Source organism: Marmota monax, unplaced genomic scaffold (genome assembly GCF_021218885.2).
Source record: "Marmota monax isolate L192 unplaced genomic scaffold, Marmota_monax_Labrador192_F-V1.1 WCK01_AAM20220418_F8-fsc00008, whole genome shotgun sequence".
In the NCBI taxonomy this organism is placed as follows: Eukaryota; Metazoa; Chordata; class Mammalia; order Rodentia; family Sciuridae; genus Marmota; species Marmota monax.
Genome location: NW_026694432.1, coordinates 6,592,825 through 6,615,035, shown reverse-complemented (window position 1 = coordinate 6,615,035; position 22,211 = coordinate 6,592,825). Strand labels below are relative to the sequence as shown.

The window sequence follows — 22,211 nt, the reverse complement described above, 5'->3', positions numbered from 1 at the left end:
TTTCTCTATATTTTTTAAATTTAGAGACAGGGTCTTGCTAGGTTGCTGAGGCTACTTTGAACTTGCAATCCTCCTGCCTCAGCCTCCTGAACCACTGGGATTATAGGCACGTGCCACCGCACCTGACCTTGTTGAAGGTTTTCAATGATTTTTTTTGTGTGTGTGTGTGTGGTGTTGGAGGTTGAACCCAGGGCATCACACATGCTAGGCAAGTGTGCTGTACCCCTGAGCTAAAATTCAGAGCTTTTGCCATCTTAGTTTTTCTCATCTTGGCACATTCTGGTTTCCCCAAATGCCTATAACTTACTTTAATTTTCTGTGGATGTCCATTGTGTATACCTCTCAGTGAGGCCTGGGCCAAACCTTAAAGACTTGAGTTTTTCATGGGTAAAGAGAGCAAGAAGAGAGAGGTTATTTCAGCCCAGGGAATGGGTTTGGCAGAAGCCTAGGGAAGATTATTGGCAGATTGGTGAATAGTGGAGATGTTTTCAAGAAGCACCTGGGTTCTGTGGTAAAGAGCTCAGTGTAGAGCTCCCTAGTTTATTCTCACTCCTGAAACCCACCACACCCAATTAACTGTGGCTCTGCTTATTTTGCCCCAGACTGAGGGAGTGGTATAAGAAGTATGACCTGGCCTAACCTTGGGTAGGGTGTCCACAGTACTCAGTATGATGGCAGTATGGCTCTAACTTTCTTGAGTCCCTGGAACTGGTTGGTGGGAGTTAGGGGCCACACTGGGTGAGGGAAGAAGCACTGTTGGGAGGCCTACTTTAGAAGGGAAGGCCACAGGGCCTTAGATCCAGAGGTGACTGGGGCCTTTGCCTTTTGGCAGATGGGTTCATGTTTCATGTGCTGTGGCGATCCTGGAAGCAAGGTTTGTCAATATTGCAGAAAGAAGTCCTGTGGATGTGAGCAAAATCCCCCTGCCCCGCTTCAAACTGGTAAGGAATAAGTGATGGTTTTATAGGCCCCACATAATTACCCTAGTTATAAGTCTCTGGGTGGAGGGCAACAGTACCTTTCTGCTTGGCCCAGTGGCTACCTTTATCCCTTGGTTTCTGTTAAATAACTTAACATCATATATGATTAGACATGGGATTAGAGTAGGCTGTGTGTACTTCATGTTTCTGGGAGGAGGGTGGCTCTGTGCATTTGGATGGAGTAACACTAGGGGAAGCTGGACTGTCAATTCCTAGAATCATTGGCTTTCTTCCTCTGGATGCAGAAATGTGTCTTCTGTAAGAAGCGGAGGAAAAGAAATGCTGGCTGCTGTGTGCAGTGTTCTCACGGCCGTTGCCCAACTGCCTTCCATGTGAGCTGTGCCCAGGCTGCTGGAGTGATGATGCAGCCGGATGACTGGCCCTTTGTTGTCTTCATTACCTGCTTTCGGCACAAGATTCCCAACTTGGAGGTGAGGAAGGGTGCAGCTCAGAAGTCCTTGATAGTCTTCAGGGCCATTTTCTCTGCATAATATGTGCATTTATTGGGTTGGCAAGTGTTTCCTCAAGTATTGTGTTTGATGGAGAGTGCTAATGATTAAGTCATTAAGAAGGGGCTCCTGTAGGTCTCTGCCAAGCTGCTTGTGGTTGATTCTTTTGGGTTATCTGTTAACTTGGTTGTCTCTCCACTAGGATAAGCTCTTTGAAGGTCCACCTCTTATTAATCTTGAGAACTGATGGGGAGAGCTCCTGACAGTTCACCATTAACTGCTATGCAGTAGGGATTTTCGTAGTCCTCTAAATGGTGACATGCAGAGAAAGATAAGTGAAAAGTTAGCTAGAGGAGTTATGAAATGGTCTGGGTAGAAGGTGGCATTCAAAGAGGTCTTGAATGTAAGAAGGAATTATGAGCAGGAAGGCATTCAGGGCTTCAGAAATAGAAGAAACAAATCTTGGAAGAATGAACATTCAAGCTGATCTTGGGCCTGTGTTGGGGGATGATACTTGAGAAGTAAGCAGCAAGGAAGATGAAGGCCCTAGGTTGCTACATTTAGGAGTTTGACCTCTCTTTCAGTGCAGGAGAACTCTGAACACTGCAATTTTGAACTATATTTTCTAACAGTTACTCTGGTGGTTTGAGGAGAGAATTCAACAAATCAGAATTTAAGGCAGGGAAACAAGTTAACATAGGAGACAGGTCTTAAGTAGGACACATAGAGTTTTAAGTTCATGTCTAACCCTGAGATCCTTAACAGGTCCAGTTGACAGGGTTTGTGGACTGCTATGGGGAGAGGGATGGGGGAGAGAGAGGAGAAGAGGAATGGGAAAGGAAAGTGAACATAACTGAATTTAGGAGGCAGGAAGGATGCTGTTACTAACTTATGATGATGTTACTAACTGCAGTCAGGATTGATATGGAGAAGGGCTGGTTGGTCAGGAGAAGGGACAAGGATGAAAAAGAGGAAAGGATATGTAGATTTCGAGGTCTCCAGCTAGGTTAAGGATGAGAGGGAAGATTTGGAGATTATCAGTTTCTGGACGGATACTTGAACCCAGTTCCTATTGGAAATCAGGCTGTGGATAGTCCCAATGTAAGGAACAGATAGCAAAGCATGAACAAGTGAAAGCAGCCAGCAGAAAGATTAAGAGGGCCATATGCTACTGTAGAGAAGGCATGTCTGGTATGGTGGTTCTTGAGTACTCTAATTTGGGAGATCCATGGGACAGTCATATCAGATGCCAGTCTCTAGTGGGGGAAGTCTTTGCCATCAGCAAGTTATGGTCTAATGGAATAGGTGACCATGCAGACTTTCAGCGTTGTGGTGAGTACAGTAATCAGAGATAGAGCATGGGAGAATCAGTCTAGGGGAATGAACTTTTAACTCTGCTTGGGATCACAGAAAAGTCCTCCATTGACTGGATCCTTTTCTTTCACAAAGGCATTTTAATGAGCATGAGAGGTCGTGAGCGGTATGGGTGGAACCTTGGGGAGATGGGAAAATATGCAATGTGGGAATGAGGCTTTGGAGGACTAAAAGCCTGATGTAGCATCAATTCCCAGGTCTGGTAGGGAAGTCCGAGTTTGATCATGAAACAGTAGTACTCCATATGCTTAGGTTGATAGCTGTAGACTGCTGATGCTGAGAGGAAGTTGGGGTACTGTTGAGTATTTATCTTACGATTTCATTCTATTTAGTAAGCTTCTGCTATGTGCTAGGCACTATGTTAGATGCTAGGAAAAGTCCCTGTTCTAGCTGGGCGCGGTAGCACACGCTTGTAATCCCAGCGGCTCACAAGTTCAAAGCCAGCCTCAGCAACTGTGAGGCACTAAGCAACTCAGTGAGACCTTGTCTCTAAATAAAATACAAAATAGGGCTGGGGATCTGGCTCACTGGTCGAATGCCCGTGAGTTCAATCCCTGGTACCAAAACAAAAAAGTCCCTGTCTTCAAGGACTTTTATATATGAAGTGTGTATCTTCTAGTTGAAAGATACATAGGAAACCAGTAAGAAACTACACAGGAAATAGCATTTTGGATGGTGAGAAGTATAGTAGACAAAAACCAGGATGAGGTGAGTAGAAGAGTGGGTAGTAAGGAGGGCAGCAGTGGGTGGTCCTCAGAATGTGAGGGAGTTATATGCAGACTACTGGGGAATGGCATTTCAGATAGTGGGATCCTTAGGTAAGAGCGTGTATATTTAGAGAACAGGAGAGGGTGACATGGCTAGAGTGGAGTGGGCAGGTGGTGGGGTAGTAGGGGTGGAGCCTTGCTGGACATGAGCCTGCACCTTACTTTGTTATCCTGTTTGCATCAAGGACTAGTTTAGAATGAGAAGGGAAAGGAGAGGGCACCAGAGATGATAGGTTTCTCTCTCTCTTTTTTCTTTTTTGGTACTGGGGATTGGACTTGGGCACTTGACCACTGAATCACATCCTCAGCCCTGTTTTCAATTTTATTTAGAGACAGGGTCTCACTGAGTTGCTTAGCACCTTGCTGTTGCTGAGGCTGGATTTGAACTCATAATCCTCCTGTCTCAGCCTCCCATGCTGCTAGGATTACAGGGGTGTACCACTGCATCTGGTGATAGGTGTCTTATAGTGGGGGCAACTTGTTGTATGCAGCTGAGGAAATAAAGGAAATCTCAATCTTTGTGCCCTCACCCTGGAGGTATAGCTTAGTGCACAGATCAGTGTGGAGCATTGCCTGGTGCCCAGAGTTTCCAGTCACTGTTGATTTTTCTACCCAAATATGTGATGTGTGTGCATTAGTAGGTGCTGTTTGGTCAGTTCTAGTTTGGTCAGTTGTGCACTGGGAACTCAGGAGAACCGAATTTGTAGAGGAAAACAGAACCCTGGTTGGGAAATGGATTATCTGGAATGGCCTGTTTCCACTCCCAGTTTTTCTCCTTTTTTGCTTTTCCATTTCCATGATTATATGTCTCTGATAAAGGGGGGCAGATTGATGTTGGTATCCATTTGCAATTCCTATCAGCCCCATATGTGAGTTACCCAAGCTTCTTCTTTCTTCTAGCGTGCCAAGGGTGCCTTGCAGAGCATCACTGCAGGCCAGAAGGTCATTAGCAAGCACAAGAATGGGCGCTTCTACCAGTGTGAGGTGGTCAGACTCACCACTGAGACCTTCTATGAAGTCAACTTTGATGATGGCTCCTTCAGTGACAATCTGTATCCTGAGGACATAGTGGTAATGTCTGCAATCAGCTTCTGGGATGGTTTGAGACTGGGATCCTTCTAGGTCTGGCTAGCTGACAGGTGGTGGGTTGGCCTTTTCTAGCCTGGTCCTGTGGTCCCATCAGTAGGTTCCCAAAAAGAAAGAAGCATTTGTACCGTTCTTTCCTTGCAAGGAAAATTGTGTACTACTAGGGTACTGATTCTAGAAGTTGGTGGGAATCATTGTTTTTTGCAATTCTTTAAAAAGCATGCATATTTTTCAATCTCAACTATCGCTGAAGGCATCTAGTGTGGTAGAAAAGCTCAGGGTTTGGAATAAAACCAATGTGCTGGGCTGGGGTTGTAGCTCAGTGGTAGAGCGCTTGCCTAGCATGTGTGAGACACGGGTTTGATCCTCAGCACCAAATAAAAAATAAATATAATAAAAGGTATGGTGTCCTATCTACAACTAAAAAAAAAAAAAAAAAAAAAACCCACCAATGTGCTAATATCACCATCATTGCTTAGAAGTTGTGTGACCTCAAGAAATTTTTCCAACCCTGTTTTCTTTCTTTTTTTTTTTTTTTGGTACCAGGGATTGAACCCAGGGTCACTTAACCACTGAACCACATGCCCAGCCTTCCTTCTTTTTTATGTTTTATTGTGAGACATGGTCTTATAAGTCCTTATGGCCTCCCTTAGTTGCTGAGGTGGGTCTCGAATTTGCAATCCTCCTACCTTAGCTCATGAGTTGCTCAGATTACAGGCATGTTCCTCTGTGCCTGGCTCCAACTCTATTTTCTATCATGTTTTTTTAGTATGTGCATAGAACTGATTTTGTTACTTTTTGGTAGAGAGCTTTAGGGGTAGAGCACGTGCCTAGCATGCGTGAGGCACTGGGTTCAATCCCCAGCACCACATAAACAAATTAAATAAACAAAGTAAAGGTATTGTGTCCAGGGCTGGGGATGTGGCTCAAGCGGTAGCGTGCTCGCCTGCCATGCGTGCGGCCTGGGTTCGATCCTCAGCACCACATACAAATAAAGATGTTGTGTCTGCCGAAAATTAAAAAATAAATATTAAAAAAAAAAATTAAAAAAAAAAAGGATCTTAAAAAAAAAAAGGTATTGTGTCCATCTACAACTAAAAAACTAAAAAATATAAAAAAAGAGAGAGCTTTAGGGGTAAGTAGCAATGACTTGGAGTCAGCCCTGGCTTGCTTATGATATAATACCTGAGACACTAGAGGTCCTACCTCCCTGGACCCAATCTTTAGTTTCCTGACATAGTATTCAGGACTTAGTCCAGGTTTCTCTTGCCCTTACCCTGCCTTTTCATTTCAGTTAGTCTAAGCACAAGTTAGAATAGTGTTGCTGCTTTTTCCTTTAACAAATTGGATATTTCCCTTTTTTATACTGCATTAACAACTTAATTTGTAAAAGTGCACAAATTATTTATAAGAGTGGTCTAATGTCATCGTAAAGATATTAGTATTCATAGCAGCGTTTTTTAAGTCCTTACAGTATGCCAGGCACTGTGCTAAGTATTTAAGACAAATGTGTTTTTCCCTTTTCATACCACGTCTGAGAAGTAGGTGATATTATCTCTAACAATACAGTGATCTCAGAACTCATTTTTCTAAAAGTTATTGAGGACCCCAAAAAGCATATATTTTTGTGGGGTTATCTCTAGTAATATTTACCCTGTTCAGTATTAAAACAGATTAATATTCCTTTTTAAATGAAAAATATCTTTTCTAAACCAAAAACCACTAGTGAGAAGAATGCCATTTTTCACCAATTTTGCAAATCTCTTTAATGACATTTCTTTATTCTGTCTGTTCTGTGGTACATTATTTTGGTTAAAGTAGACGAAGAAAATTCAGCTTCATACAGTTATGTAGTTGGAAAGGGGAAGATCATTTCAATAGCTTTCAGATCATATAATTATTCTTCTCAGATATTCCACCAAAACTCAATGAGTGGCTTTTTATGTAGGGGTAGGGTGGGTAAGAAGGATTGAACCCAGAAGCGCTTAATCACTGAGCCACATCCTCAGGCAAACACCCTCCCTCCCTTTTAAATTTTGAGACAAGGTCTTGCTGAGTTGCTTAGGGCCTCGCTAAGATGCTGTGAACTTGCAATCTTTCTGTAACAAGCGGCATTTTTAAAAGGTTAGTTGTAGTATGGGATCTGAAAGCAGATCAGTAAACTTGTCCTCTATTACGTTAAAATCCATCGGTCTGCCTTGCACTTAGAATGGATCTTTTACCGATGCCTAATTTCATAATACCATATATGGTCATATAGAAAATACTGGTGTAGCCAGGCACCGTGGTGCACGCCTGTAATCTCAGTAGCTTGGTAGGCTGAGGCAGGAGGATCGCGAAGTCAAAGCCAGTCTCAGTAAAAAGCAAGGTGCTAAGCAAATCAGTGAGACCCTGTCTCTAAATCAAATACAAAATAGGGCTGGGGATGTTGCTCAGTGGTCTAGTGCCCCTGAGTTCAATCCCTGGTACTCCCCCTTGCCCCCCCCCCCAAAAAAAAAAAGTGCACTGAGCTATGGAAATCTTCCAAATGTTAAATTTTCTTATAAATATCAAAACATTGGACTTGGGATGTGATGCAGTGATAAAGTACTTGCCTGGCACATATGAGGCCCTGGATTCAGTTACCAGACCCACAAAAAGAAAAAAAAAAATCACATTTATTAGTGTCCCTCATCTTGTCAGAAGACTAAATACTGGGATGCTACAAATTGACAGTGGTGATCCCACTTGTTTGAAATTCTAATTTTTACTTGAAAGTTTGAATTTTAATTAATCATTTTTGCTGTGTTGGGAATTGAACATAGGACTTCATGTATTCAAGGCAGGCACTCTTTCACTGAGGTACAGCTACAGCCTTTTAATTTTATTGTAGTGTACTAAATTGCCCAAATTGGTCTCTATTTTGAAATCTTCCTGCCTCAGCTTCCTAAGTAGCTGAGATTACAGGTGTCCATTATATATTTGTTTAATTAATTAATTTATTTTTGATTCTGGGCATTGAACCCAATGCCTCATGCACAATAGGCACTACCACTGAATTTCATTTCTAGCCTGAAAGCTTAAATTTTATTTAATTCCTCTTCCTCAGTTGTTTTCCTTCCCTCCCTCCCTTCCTTCCTTCCTTTCTTTTTTGTCACATTGCTGGGGGTTTAACCCAGAGCCTTGTGCATGCTAGGCAAGTGTTTTGCCAACCTGAATACAGGCACTCTCTCACTGAGGTACAGCTACAGCCTGAATATAGGTGATTTTTTTTTTCCTAGATAATCATCATACTGCCATATGCAGCCTGGTGTGTCTTACGAGACTTACTCATGCATTCAAGATTAAGATTTAACAAAAATGGCACACACCTGTAATCTTAGTGACCAGGAGGCTGAGGCAGGAAGATTGCAATTTTGAGGCCAGCCTCAGCAATTTAGCAAGACACTAAGCAACTCAGCAAGACCCTGTCTCAAAATAAAAAAATAAAAAGGGCTGGGAATATAGCTCAGTGATTAAGTGTCCCTGTGTTTAATCTCCATACCAAAAAAAGGTGTAATAAAATTGTTATTGTTTTGTGGCTGGGGATGTGGCTCAAGCGCGCGCTGGCATGCGTGCGTCCTGGGTTCCATCCTCAGCACCACATACAAACAAAGATATTGTGTCCGCCGAAAACTAAAAAATAAATATTAAAAAAAAATTGTTATTGTTTCATCAAGGACATTGTTATGTGAAATGATACGTTTTCTTTTTTTCTTTAAATTTTGTATGCATAGCAATAACAACTTGTAGAGTTTGGGGCCCTTACTTTGATTTATGCACATGGCAAGTGGTTGTACCCATCATTGATTTTACACCATCTCTGCAAATGTCAACAAGGTGCAAAAGACTAGTGGTTTTTTTTTTTATTTTTTTAAAACTTTTTTAAATAATTAATTTTTTTATGTGGTGCTGAGGCTCCAACCCAGTTCCTCAGTGCTCTACCACTGAGCCACAACCCCAGTCCAAGACTAGTGTTTTAACATGAAATTAGTCATGATCTCACATGTTCCCTGCACTGGGTTGTGGACCAAGCTTTGAGAACTACTGTTATTGAATTGCATAGATCTTTAGTGGTTTATCAAGAAGTACATGTTGGACTACTTAAAACTTCCACTCAGATATTTGTTTTGGGGTGAAGGCACAATAGTTTCTGCTTAATTCTTAGATTCATATAAAACATGATTATTGATTACCTAACCCATAAATGAATTGGCAATATAATATACAGCCATTTCTACTCAATTAATGAACTAGCAAGGCAGGATATACAGTCATATATGTCTAACTCTTGTCATATAATATGACGTTTATCAGGGCAACTGTAAACATGCACATCCTTTTAGACTCAGTACCCTTCCCCTCTCTGATGTGTACTTTTTAGGCGTTGTCCTGTGGAACTTCTCTGAGGTCTACCAATCATAAATTCATAAACTATTGTGCTTTTGTACATTGTCCATCCACTGTGTACCAGGTCCCGTGCTAGGATATGGTAATGATTCACCTTAGTGTACACTCTTTTATGAGAAGTAAAAGTTCTAATGTACTTTGCTAATTCTGTGGAAGGTGATCCTTTTTTCTCACCTTGCCTGTATTTTAAGAACACATTCCTTATAAACATAGCTGAGTATAGTTCTAGTTTATGACACAGCCCTGAAGAATCCTTTAAGGGACAGTTGAAGGGATGTAAAGAGGACTGTTGATTCTCCTATGCTAATTATAATCTACTAACTTTATTAAAAAGCTATTATTTCTTGTCATCTGTTGGCAGCATGGAACAGAGATATGGGGCATACTTTGACTCAGCAAGCTGGTCTTTGTATCTTTCAGTCCAGAGCAAGCTACCTTGCTTGAAGTATCTGAGCCAAGTATTTGTTTTGGTTCATTCTTTCCTGAGTAGGTATTCATTACTATTGTATTCAAGTGGACCTTCCTTTCATTCTCCTTCCTCCTTCTTTCCTTAGAGCCAGGACTGCCTACAGTTGGGTCCTCCTGCTGAAGGAGAAGTGGTTCAAGTGAGATGGACGGATGGCCAAGTCTATGGAGCTAAATTTGTGGCCTCCCACCCCATCCAGATGTACCAGGTAGCCGGGGGTTCTTGCTAGGGAGTTGGGAGTGGGTGGGTACTTGATTACTTCAGTGCTTTCTTTTGGGTGAGAGATGAGTCTATACTCTTGAGAGAATTAGTGGATCCACTAACAACCTTTTCAGACTTAAGGGTCTGTCCTGGGTCAGGTCTGCCAGTAGGGTTTCAGACATGGCATTCCTTACTCCAGTGTTGTTAACACTTTCCTTTGGCTGCAGGAAATTGCTACTCTGCATGGTAGACCAGGGGAGTCTCAGGAGTATTTTAGCCCAAAGGACTCTGTTTCCTTGGCAGGTGGAGTTTGAGGATGGCTCGCAGCTTGTGGTTAAGAGAGATGATGTATACACGCTGGATGAAGAGCTTCCCAAGAGAGTCAAGTCTAGATTGGTGAGTGTGTTTTCTGTGTACCCTGGGCTCCTGTCTGGGAGGGGAGGGAAGATGGCAGGAGTATGTCCTTTTGTTTTTTTCTTGGGATAGTTGGCCACAAAGTGATTATTTGGCTTGCCTGTCCTACTGTAGTCAGTAGCCTCAGACATGCGCTTCAACGAGATTTTCACGGAGAAAGAGGTTAAGCAGGAAAAGAAACGGCAGCGGGTAATCAACTCGAGGTACCGAGAAGACTACATCGAGCCTGCACTGTACCGGGCCATCATGGAGTAGGCATTTCCAAGGTCCAAGAGGTTCCCAGCCATCAAGGCGAGAGCACTCGGGTTCCACAGCACAGCAGACACTCGGAACTCTGAAGTCTTTAAAAGTGAAGTTGTAAAAAAGAAAAGGAATGAAATAACCAACCCCATCACCTTCTCACCCCAGCTGAATTGCATTCCGCTGTAGAGAAATGACAAGCTGTTTTTGGACATGTGGTAGCAGCCGTTGATCTCCCAGCTGAGGGGCTGAGCACTGGAATGCTGTGGCTGCATTAGCCCCCAGTCTGAAAAGGTGTCAGCTGTGCTGGCTGGGCGGGTTCCCCTGTTCCTGGCCTAGGACTTAGCTTCCTGCCAAGCACCTGCACCGACCAGGCAGAGGTGCTGGTGCTTGACCTAAATCTCCTTTTGTATTTATGTGTATATGTGTATGTGTGTGTGTGTGTGCACGTGAGTGTGTATGAGTGAGTGTGTGTGAGTATGTGTGTGTGTGTTTGGGTGTGTTTGGGTGTTTGGTCTGGACCAGCTTCTGTCAGCCCCTGGCCTTTACTTTTTTCTTGCCTCTTCAGGGCAAACAAAATGTGAAATTCCGCCCTCAGCTGAGCTGAGTAAGGGCCCCTGTGGGTTGGCTGAAGATGGGTGTAGCCATCTATTCAGGCTTGGAAAGGCCTCAGGAGTGCTGGCAAAGCTGCAGTGTTGAGAGGCTAAGGAGTTGATGCCACCTTTGTCCTCCCTTGAGGAGAATACAAGGGTAACATGGATATTTGCCCGCAATACTCTAGGCACAGAACCCCTGTGGCACAGTATTACTTGGTGTGAGTAGGGAATACCCCAAAGGGAGGATTTTAATGATGGAAGCAGGCAGAGCCTGGTAGGTGATTCTGTCAACAGAAAATTGCAATCATGCAGGGGCTGGGAGGGTTAGAGTGAATTGGGGCCACTGGAGGCTAGGGGCAAGTATAGATATGCCCTTGGTCTTGGGGTGGGAGGGTGCTGATTTGAGGGTGGGGGGTGGGAATAGAGGGCAACACTGAAGGGGTTAAACAGGTTTTTGCTCCTCTTGAATTTGTTTGCCTGGGCCCAGGATTGTAGGGCTTCATACTTAACCCTATGTATACAAGAATCAAATTTATAAACTTCCCCATTTTTTGTTACGTATGAACGCTATAAACCAAATTATTTTGAAAACTGGTGCATCACCTTGTCCTTAGCAATAAAAAGTGTGTTGAGCAGATTGGCTGTGTCTGCCCCAAGGAGCCCAAGTGGCCAAGGGTCAGGCTGGGGTTTATCAAGAGTCATATGCTCTGGAACAGGGCTGTGTATTTAAAGAGTCCATGAAGCAGAGTTTGGAAAGTGGTTCCAGGAGAGGGCTCCCTTCCTTGTTAGGCTCCATGGGCATTTCTGGCTATGAGCACCTCTTTTTGCTTACCCTGCCCTAGAGGTGGCCAAGGGGAGGTAAGGGTGGAAGGACCAGACTACTGAGTCTTCTCAACATAGTTTGATTTCTCATTTCCACCCCATTTGATAAATCCTAAACTGGGCTAAGTCCATGCCAGCATCTGTGTTTCATACATGTTGTGGAACCAATTTGAAAGAAAGGAGTGTTTACATTCTAGGTACTTGGAGAGCAAGTGACTTGTACACAGTTGGGTTCTGAAGTTGCTCTCCAAGCTACCTATAGTTGGTGAAAAGCTTCCCAGGAGGAATATCCTCTTTGCCTTAAGGTTGATGGGGACAAAGATAGGGGAGCCTCAAGGCAGGAAGGGGACAGTAAATAGGTGTCAGATTCTGGTGCAACATAGCAGTTCTAGCTGGCCTTCAGAGGTGCTTCCAGTGGCGTGTCCCTGTCCAGGTACAGGAGATGATTTGAGTCAGCTCAGCTACCCAGTGCTTCATGTCCCTGGGACTTGGGAGGTGGCTGCTACTTGGTACTGATTGTAGGGGAAGGGAAGAGCAAAAGGTTTCAAAGATGCTTTTCTATACCAACTCCTGGTGTCAAGGCAAGGTTGACCCTTTGCCTTTTACTCAGGGAGTCTCAGAGGATGTGCCAGGAGAGGCTGGGCAGAGCCTGGACTTAATGGAATGTTCAGTGGACCCTGGGAGCACACATGTTTGCAGGGGAAAAAACACTAACCTATCTTTCTCCACAGGGTCTAGGCCTCCCCAATGCTCTCTGACCCTGCTGTCCCTAGTCATACTGAAGGACCTGCAGCCAAGGTGTCTGATTTAATACCAGTAAAATTCTTAATTAGAAGCCAACCTTTTTCTTTTCTTTTTTTTTTTTTTACTTTGGTTACTGTAATAACCTTGAGGAACCCAAGTTAAAAGAGGTGATGAACTGGCCTGTTTTGTTTTTTTAAGTGATCCAACCCAGGCCCTTGAGCATGCTAAGTATTTGCCCTACCCCTGAGCTACACCTCAACCCTGGCTTGTGCCGTTTTCCTTCGCTGGCTAGTTAGGTCTGGGTTTCAAGACTGACCCAAATTAAAAGCCAGACCAGTTCCCCCCTGCCGGCTTCCATCCCCTCAAGCCCTTTTTATAAGACAAACTGCTTTCCTTTAGTAATGTAGGGTCCTTGGGTCGGTATATAAAAAATGACAGTTCAAGTCCCTTAAGGCCAGGGCTCGGCTGAGGGAAAGAGGACGCAGAATGGGAGAGCGGGACTCCCTGGAGCTGCAGTATGGTGGGTGGGGTAGTCGTGTGTCCCGACTAAACATCTTCTACTAGTCTCTGAAGTTAGTAATGTCCGAGGGCACTCTGTACCTCCGTGCCCTCTTACCCCACAGAATTAAGCAGGGCTTGCGTAGGTCCAAAGCCTTGGGCCTCAGGAGGGTACTGCTGCTCTCAGCCTGGAAGATGAGATGAGGAATCCTTTGGCGTGAAGTGACCGCGACCACCCTGTACTTTGCGACACACACTCCCTGGCAAGGAAGCAGGCTCTCAGTGGGCTGGGTCTAGGAGACGTCCGCGAGGAAAGTGTGTCCTCTGGGCCTAGGAGAGGACGAGGCGAGGTCGTCCGCGCTGCACCTGCAGGCCCCGTCTGCTCCACCTGCGGCAACCGCAAGCACTGCATCTTCCGCAGTCCGGGTACCCCTGGCTGGCGGGATGGGCGGGGCGCCCGCCGCGAGCTCCGGGCTCCGGTGCCTATTGGGCCGCCCTGTCCTCCGCCCGCCCGCCCTGCGGCGCAGCCCCGCATTGGTCAGCCCGGCGCCCCGCCCGGCTCTCGCGCGCCCATTGGCCATGGATGCCCGACCCCCGGCGAGGGCGCTAAGGCGAAGAGCGGGATTGGTGGTCCAGCCGTCCCGGGTTGCGGCCACGCGCTCCGCCCGCCGCTGCGTCCTCACTATGGCGGCGCCCATGCAGCCCACCGCGTCGTGGGCGCCCGCCGGGGTCCCCCGCGGCTGCCGCCGCCGCCTGCGCCGTCGCCTCCGCCTTCCCGCCCCGCGTGGGGTCGGGCGCCGCCTCCCCACTGTCTCCCTCTCCGCTGCGGTAAGGGCCTGCCCTGCGCTCTTCGGGGCGCGACAGCTACTGCAGCTAACGGTCGCCTCCCCGCCCCTCCCCCACGCCCGCGTCCCGGGCCCGGCGCCGAGTCCCAGAGCTCGTGCTGGGGAAGGAGGGATCTGGCACAACCCGGTGGACGCTCGGGCTGAAACCTGGAATCTCGCTTGGGTGGGGCTGCTAGGGCTGAGGGGAAAGCCCGCCTGAAACGGGCCAAGGGGTTTGAGGTCACCTGCGTGAGACCCCGCAGCGCTGCGACGCTTAGCGCAGAGGAAGGACACGGTCTTTCGGGCCCAGCTGTGGGAAGAGAAAGGAGAAGTCCAGGGAAAGGGACTCAGCATCTTATGGGTACTGGTTGTTATTGCTTACTGTTCTACCAGAAGCTAGATCTTCAGAGGCACCGGGGTCAATATGATTGGCAAAGTATGTGTCTTGATTCCTTTCCTTCTGGCACTTTTCCCCATTGTCTTCTCTGTGAGCACGTTTGCAAGAGAAAATGTCTTAGAGAGGAGAGTAGGTTTGATTAGGAAAATGTTCCATAAATATGTTGGACTCCTTTTCATCATGGTACATGTTTTTATGATTCCTTATAAACCTCATTTTTGTTTGACATGTGAAGGAGTGAAATGTTAAAACTGAATCATTGTAATTAACCGAGGGCAAGACCAGTTAAGGCAGCTGTTATTTCCAGAAAGCAAAGAATACTTAAAAACTTTTCTGTGATGTACTTTAAAGTATTTGTACTACGGATAGTTGAACTCGACTTATGTTACTGAAAGTAAAATAGTCATGACAACTTAGGCTGTGTCTAAGTCAGTCATCTTGGAGTGATGATTACCCAACTGTTTACTGCACCTAGAAGTCAACAGAGTAAAAAGGAAGCTGGCACAAAAATTTATGACCAAATAGTAGTTTCAAGTAACTTCTTAAGGCAACAGTAACTCAAAGACATTTTGAAATATCAAGTGGAAAATTTCTCAGTTTCACAAGTCTGAATGTCTAACTATGGTTTAATAAAAGTAAATTATTAATGATGAAATGACATGCATGTTCTTAGAGAATAACTGACTTGTTCAATCAATCAAGTGTTTATTAAGTACATGTTTTGTCCAATGCATTGATTGAAGGAAACTCAAAGACACTGAAGATATGAAAGTTGTGAATGGGCCAGTAATGTAGTTGTGGGAATAAAGAATGTAAAGGAAAGTAACTAATGATGTGGTCACTGGAGTTCCAAGAAAGTATGCACTATGAGAAGTCAAGAAAACGAAAAGCACATGTGTTTCTCAGGGTTTCACAGGGGAGTTGAGGCTTTAGTTGGGCCATAAATAGCCGGTAGCCTGGATGAAGGAAGAAAAGTGAACTGATGGAAAGCAAGGAAGGTAAGGGTGACAGAATGAACTTGAAATACACAAAGGTGGTCCCAGAGGTTCATTACTGGAAAAAGTGGGAGATGAGGTTGTACGAAAGACAAGTTGATGGCCTCAAACTGAGGAAGTACCTTTGCCCTGGGTGGAGTAAAGGATAAACAAATAGCAGTAGTAAGTACTTCTTCAAATGAAGTGGGGAGACAATCTTTAGGAAAGATACACAGTAACACTTTACCTGCCATTGTTTTACACACACTCCTCTTTGCTGGTATTGGGGACTGAACCCAGAGGCACTTGATCACTGAGCAACATGCCAAGCCCTTGTAATTTTTTATTTTGAGACTGGTTCTCACTAAGTTGCTCAGGCTGGCCTCAAACTTGTCATCCTTTTGCCTTAGCCTCCTGAGTAGCTGGGATTATAGCCATGTGCCACTGTACCTATTTTACTTTTCATTGTTACTTTTCTGATTAACCGTAGCTATTTGGAATAATAATTCTCAGCCACCACAGATCTGTACCTCAGGTCTCTTTTTGCGTTCTTTTCTACCCCTGTGTACATTGAGTTGCCAGTTCTTGTCGATTCTGCCTCCATAGCATTCTGGCATTTGCTACATTTCCACTCTTACTGTCATCACACTGATTTGAGGCCATCTACATCATTCCTGTGAATTTCCCCAGAACCTCCCTCTCTTGAAAAACTATTTCCTTTCCTTCCATCACTTTACTTTCTTACATCACTTCCAAGTGTGTCCTTCCCTGGCCAGGATTTTCATTGCCTCTGCACTGTCTGTTGCGTTAGGCACAGACCAGCCTGGCATGGGCAGTGTGGGCAGATGCATTTGTTGTCATGCCCTTACTTTTATTCTATTTTTCAAGTCAGTGGAGACTCTTATTCTTTGTGCTTTGCTGTTTATACTCCATGCTTTGCTTATATTGACTTTTTCTATCTTAAATGACCCCCTTAAATCTCTCATTACTGTTTCTACTCATGTTTTAGACCCATTAAATATGGAACTTCCTTTTTTTTTTGTTACTGGGGAGTGAATCCAGGGGTGCTTAACCACCGAGCCACATTCCCAGCCCTTTTATGTATTTTATTTAGAGACAGGGTCTCACTGAGTTACTTAGGGCCTTGCTAAGTTGCTGAGGCTAGCTTTGAACTTGTGATCCTCTTGCCTCAGCCTCCTGAGCCACTGGAATTACAGGCGTGTTCCACCACGCCTGGCTGGAACTTCCTTTTGAAGTGTTTTCTGTACTTGTCGCCCCATCTAATGAGATGTTTTTCTCCTTTAAACCACTTTAACTTTAGAGTTTGCCTTTTTGCCATAATTGCCACTAAGTGTTTTCCACCCACAACATAAGACTGAAGCTTTTTCAAGACATGGACTTTCTTCTTTGTCCTCTAACACAGTATTTTTACATAGTAGGTACTTTGCAAGTATACTTTTATGTTGAAAATAGCTTTGAAACAGGATGGATGCAAAGAAAATCTTTTGTGTAAACAAAATGTTTATCATCAAGTATGGAAATGAAATTACTTATGAGAGAATCCTTACTGAGGGATCTGGTCTGGAGAGCTTGGAGTAGGCTTCACTCAGAATAACTTCAAGATTTCAGTGCTTAACAGAACTGCAGTTGACTTGTCATTCATACTACATGTCTTTCATGAGTACACATTGGAACTCTGCTCCTCATAGTCACTCAGGGATCAGGGCAGATGGAAACTAAGTTGGGCGCTGGCTTTTTTAAGTTTTTGTCCCAGTGTGGGACATGTCACTTTCATTCATATTCCATTGGTCAAAGCATGCCACATGGTATTATGGTTTAAATCTGGAATGTCCCCTAAAGGTTCAGGTGTTGAAGGCGTGGTCCCCAGTGCAGCTGTGTTCCAAGGTAGACTTTGGGAGAGTGATTGAATCCTGAGGGCTGCAAACTTATTAGTGGATTCATTCACTGATAGATTCATAAATTTGATGGCATAATTGGGAGATGGTAGAAACTGTAGACGGTAGGGCCTAGTTGGAGGGAATGGGTCACTGGGTGCATGCCTTAGAAGGCTATATCTTGTCCCTGACCCCTTCCTTGCTCACTCCCTGCTTCCCAGCTGCCATGAGCCAAGCAGCTTTCCTCTGCCTTGATGTTCTTCCTCACCTCAAGCCCAGAGCAATGGAGCAGGCAACTCTGGATTGAAACTGAGCCAAATAAATCATTCCTCCTTTAAGTTGTTTTTTTCAAGTATCTCATCACATTGATGAAAAGCTGACTAACCCACAAGACCATGCCTAAAAGTGGGGTAGGCAATTGTAGTCTTAGCATATGCCTGGTAGTCAAAGAGTCAAAAATATTTGGTGAACAGCACTACTGAGTAGCAGATCTTCTGTGGGTATCATGGCCTATTAAAGATTAGTGTTAGAGAGTCAGTTGGGTTACTACAGACAAGCATATCGACAGTAGCTGGAAATAGTAGCTCTAACAAGACATGGTATAATGGTGAATTCAGAGTCAAAACTTCATTATAAGCACTTATAAATGCTTTTAGAACTGGGCGCAGTGATGCATACCTGTAAACACAGTGGCTCAGGAGTCTGAGACAGGAGGATCACAGGTTTGAAGCCATCCTCAGCAACTTAACGTGACTGTAACAAGACCCTGTTTCAAAAAATAAAAAAAAAGTAGGGATGTGGCTCAGTGGTTAAGCACCTTTAGGTTCAACCCTGATACCAATAAAATAAAATAATAAATGTTTTTAGGCCAAGGCCAATGATGTAAGGCAATCTATCTCAGTTATAACAGTCATTCATGAACATTACTATCTTAAAGCATTCTTAGTAGTGAACACATTCAGAAATGAAAACATTAAATTATTATTCAAGATAACTAAATTTGAGAAGTTTATAATAATTTGAGGTACATTTTCACTCAGTGGTTAAAATAAAAATGAATCTTAATTTAACCTTATTAGTTTAGTTGGGGCTAACAAACTTGATTCTTGGGGAGGAGACTTTACTTTTGACAAAGCATAAAAGCTCAGAGTGCTTATTTTAGCCCTGACTCAAGAGACAAGAGGATCTGGTTTCAGATTTTGACTCTGCCATTGAATAGTTTTCTATTTTGTGTATGTGTGTGGTGCTGGGGATTGAACCCAGGGCCTTATGCATATGAAGCAAGCAGTCTCCCAACTGAGCTATATTCCTAGTCCCTGAGTAGTTCCCTTAAAAAAAAAAAATTATTGAGCAACTGTCTTATTCTTTTTTTTTTTTTTTTTAATATTTACATTTTAGTTTTCGGCAGACACAACATCTTTGTTTGTATGTGATGCTGAGGATCGAACCCGGGCCGCACCCATGCCAGGGGAGCGCGCTACCGCTTGAGCCACATCCCCAGCCCCAACTGTCTTATTCTTGATCCTGAGTTTGCTTCTTAGTGAAATGTGCAGGTTAATTATAAGAACTGAATGAGTTCATAAAGTGCTTTGCATAGTACTTGGTTCAAAATGAGCACTCAGGATTATCTGAGCAGCAGCAGAGTTTGAAAAAACTTAGAGAAGTCAGGCAAGGAAACCCCAGAGATTGAAGGGTTTTCCCAACCTTTTTTTCTTTCTAGGATAGCATTCTGGACACACTTTTTTTTGTATTGGAGGGTACTGGGAATTGAACTTGGTAATTCTTTCTACTGAGCTACATCTCTAGCCCTTTATGTTATTTTTAAAAAATTTGAGACAGGGTCTGGCTCAGTTGCTGAGGCTGGCCTTGAACTTGTGATCCTCCTGTCTCAGCCTCCCAATTTGCTGGAATTAACCGGCATGTGCCACTGTGCCCAGCCAGACATACCCTTCTTATTTTAACATTTATGTTTTATTTTCATGTGTAAATGTTCCTCTGTCCTACTACCTTGAGCACTCTATTCATTTCTTATGTTTATTGAATATAACTTGTTTGTCAGGCTCTGTGTGCTGTGGTATTGTAGATAGTAAGGTTATGTCCTTGACCTCAAACAGCCTACAGTCTAGCAGGACCAGAGGAAAGTAAACAAATGGCTACAATGCCTCAGTATTCAGTATTCAGGAGGATTTACTCCAGGACTCCTGGGAAACCAAAATCCAATAATGTTCAAGTCCATTTTATAAAACAGTATATTTGCATACAACTTGTACACATCTTCCTGTATCCTTTAAATCGTCTCTGGATTACTTGTAGTACCTAATACACTCAAGGTGTTACATAAATGGTTGTTTTACAGAATTGTTCAAGGAATAATGACAAGAAAAGTCTCTACGTGTTCAGTTTTAGATGAATTTGTTTTTCTAATATTTTCCGTCTGTGGTTGGTTGAATTTATAGATGTGAAACCTAGAGTAGGCAGGGTTGACTACCTCATAACAAGGGCTGTGGTTGAAGGTCCCATGGAATGTCCCGAAAGGGGCCTGATGTCTCTTTGGGATTATAATTAGTTTTCCAGAGAAGTGCCTAACTTAAGTCTTGAAGGATCGGTTGTCATTAGCTGGGTGGATGTGGGTTTAAAGTCTTTTCACACAGGGAACAATATGAACCAGGGCCTAGAGACACGGGCGGGTGTAGCAACATCCTGAGGCTGCCATGAGGCAGGGGTACAGAGTATGTTTGGTGAGTATGTGGGAAATGAGGCAGCACAAGCCGACCAGGATCAGAATGAGAAGGGCTTTGTGAGTTCTGGAATTAAGCCTTTATCCAGAAGGTGATTAGGAGCCACTGAAGGATTTGAAGGTATGAAATGAATTTATCAGCTTTGCCAAAGAAGAAGGATCACTGTGTGGAGAGGAGGCAGTGATGAATATCCTGTTTCCCGGACATGGGAAGTCCTGAGGTTTGCAACCTTAGTACTCTTGCAACACAAGAGTCATGAAATATTTATGTATGAGGACAGATTAGAATGAAGTGAGACTGGAGGGAAGGATACATTCAGGTTGGTGCAGTAAGATGAGAGGCATGTCTGTCCTGCCTAGGGATAGACAAAGGGTCACCAGACCAGGATTTCAATCAGCTTCACTAGTTTCTTCTATATGATCTTGGGAAGGCCCCAGAACTTCTTCTGTCTTCTTGGTTTTCAAATTTGGAAAATGGGGATAAAAATGCTTTCCTTACAAGGATGTTCTGAGGATTGTAGGGAATAGATGTAAAAAGAAAGGTTTTGTGGTGTTCGATACATAAAGGACCTCTTACAATAAAAATAATAGTTTTTGTATTCCTAATGTTTAGTATAATCACCTGGCCCATGATCATTAGCTTTAAATCCCACCACCTAAAGATAAAAACTGTCAATTTTGTGGTTTTATTTATGCATTTTAAATGATTGATGATGCTGGTCTGCTGTTAGATGTAAGGGTATTATTCTGAGATCAAGAAGGGAGAATTGATATGAATATAATATCAATTTGAAAAGTGTTTAAGAATAAATAAAAAAAAATTGTGTAAATGCCAACAGATTATATGTGGCCATTCATCTGTTCCCACCCCTCATTTGGAAGTGATGCAAGTATGTGTGCACATACTTTCTGGCCACTGATGTAACTGTTATGTGTTTACACCTCGAGGTGCTAAAATATGTATCCTGTCTTTGACCTGTCCTTCTTGATTACTTCCCTGGGAAATTTTACCACCTGCCACCCCCGTGGGTGTGTGTGTGTGTGTGTATGTGAATATCTTCTGATAATTTTTTTAAATTTAATTTTTAGTTGTACTTGGACACAATATCTTTATTTTATTTATTTATTCATATATGTGCTGAGGATCCAACCCAGGGCCTCACATGTGCTAGGCGAGTGGTCTACTGCTGAGCCATAACCCCAGCCCCCTGATAATTTTTTTTAAAGATGGTATTTATGGGTTTAATTCAGGTTTGTTCTCTTTTAGGCTCTTCCCTGTCATCCTGGCTCTACATGAGTTCTTCTTTCTGATTTTCTGTTTAAATGCCATCTATTGTCTTGTCATGTCATTATTTTCCCTATGTCCACGCATTCCCTTTTTCCTGATGTCACTTTTTCTCACAAAATATGGAAAGATTGCCATCTTATATGTGCAATGTTTATATGCTTTTAATACAATTTAAAAATCCATTGAGCCTGATGCATTGGTGCATGCCTGTAATCCCAGCCACTCAGGAGGTTGAAGCAGGAGGATCACAAGTTTGAGGCCAGCTTGAGAACTTAGCAAGACCCTCCCTCAAAAAATAAAAAAGGGCTGAGGTTGTGGTGCAGTGGTAGAACGCTAGCCTAGCATTTGTGAGGCACTGTGTTTGATCCTCAGCACCACATAAAAATAAATATCTACAACTAAAAAAAATTTTTTTAAGTGCTTGTTTAAAAAAATAAGAAGGACTGGGAATGTAGTTTAGTGGTAGAGTATCCCTTGTTTCTTTCCCCAGTATAGCAAAACAAAACCAATAGCAGCAGTAACCTCATTGAAACATTTTGTTTGGAGTATATCAAATAAATTATGAAATTCTGTAAATGACTTTTTTTCTTGTGGTTTTTTTTTTTCTTCTTTCTTTCTTTCTTTTTTACAGTGCTGGGGATTGAATCCAGGGCCTCATGCATGCTAGGCAAGCACGCTACCAATGAGCTACACACATCTCCAGCCCTCTTTAACTAGTTTTTAAAATAGCAGTGTGTCTCAGACTTTTTGGCCTCAGGATCTCTTTGAAGTTTAAAAATTATTGAGTACCCCTATATAACTTTCATCTTTATGAGTTTTGTCTATTCATATTTAGTTTATTAAGTATATTTAATGCATTAGAATTATTTTTTCCATTCAAAATTATTAAATACTGAAAAAGTTTTAAATCATAAGATTACACAAGCATGTATTCCATTGGCTGTGAGAACAGTCATGTCATCACAGGTCATCATGTGCTGTGTATCCTCTAGAAAACTCTACTGGATCCTTAAGAGAGAATGAGAGTGTCA

At 43.3% G+C, this 22,211-nt stretch overlaps 2 protein-coding genes across 6 annotated transcripts in view; both read left to right on the top strand.

Moving 5' to 3' along the window:
• Kdm4a (lysine demethylase 4A) overlaps positions 1–12,663 on the top strand; it is a 53,930-nt gene extending 41,267 nt beyond the window's left edge. For both annotated transcript variants that reach the window (XM_046468557.2, XM_046468558.2), the window contains exons 17-22: positions 833–941; positions 1,226–1,411; positions 4,471–4,641; positions 9,639–9,758; positions 10,055–10,147; positions 10,280–12,663. In XM_046468557.2, coding sequence (XP_046324513.1) covers positions 833–941; positions 1,226–1,411; positions 4,471–4,641; positions 9,639–9,758; positions 10,055–10,147; positions 10,280–10,420 — 820 coding nt within the window. In that variant the 3' untranslated portion in view covers positions 10,421–12,663. The remainder of the gene's footprint in view (positions 1–832; positions 942–1,225; positions 1,412–4,470; positions 4,642–9,638; positions 9,759–10,054; positions 10,148–10,279) is intronic.
• A 1,116-nt stretch (positions 12,664–13,779) lies between these two features.
• St3gal3 (ST3 beta-galactoside alpha-2,3-sialyltransferase 3) overlaps positions 13,780–22,211 on the top strand; it is a 192,457-nt gene continuing 184,025 nt past the window's right edge. For all 4 annotated transcript variants that reach the window (XM_046468554.2, XM_046468552.2, XM_046468553.2 and 1 more), the window contains exon 1: positions 13,780–13,893. The gene's annotated coding sequence lies outside the window, so the exon portion shown is untranslated. The remainder of the gene's footprint in view (positions 13,894–22,211) is intronic.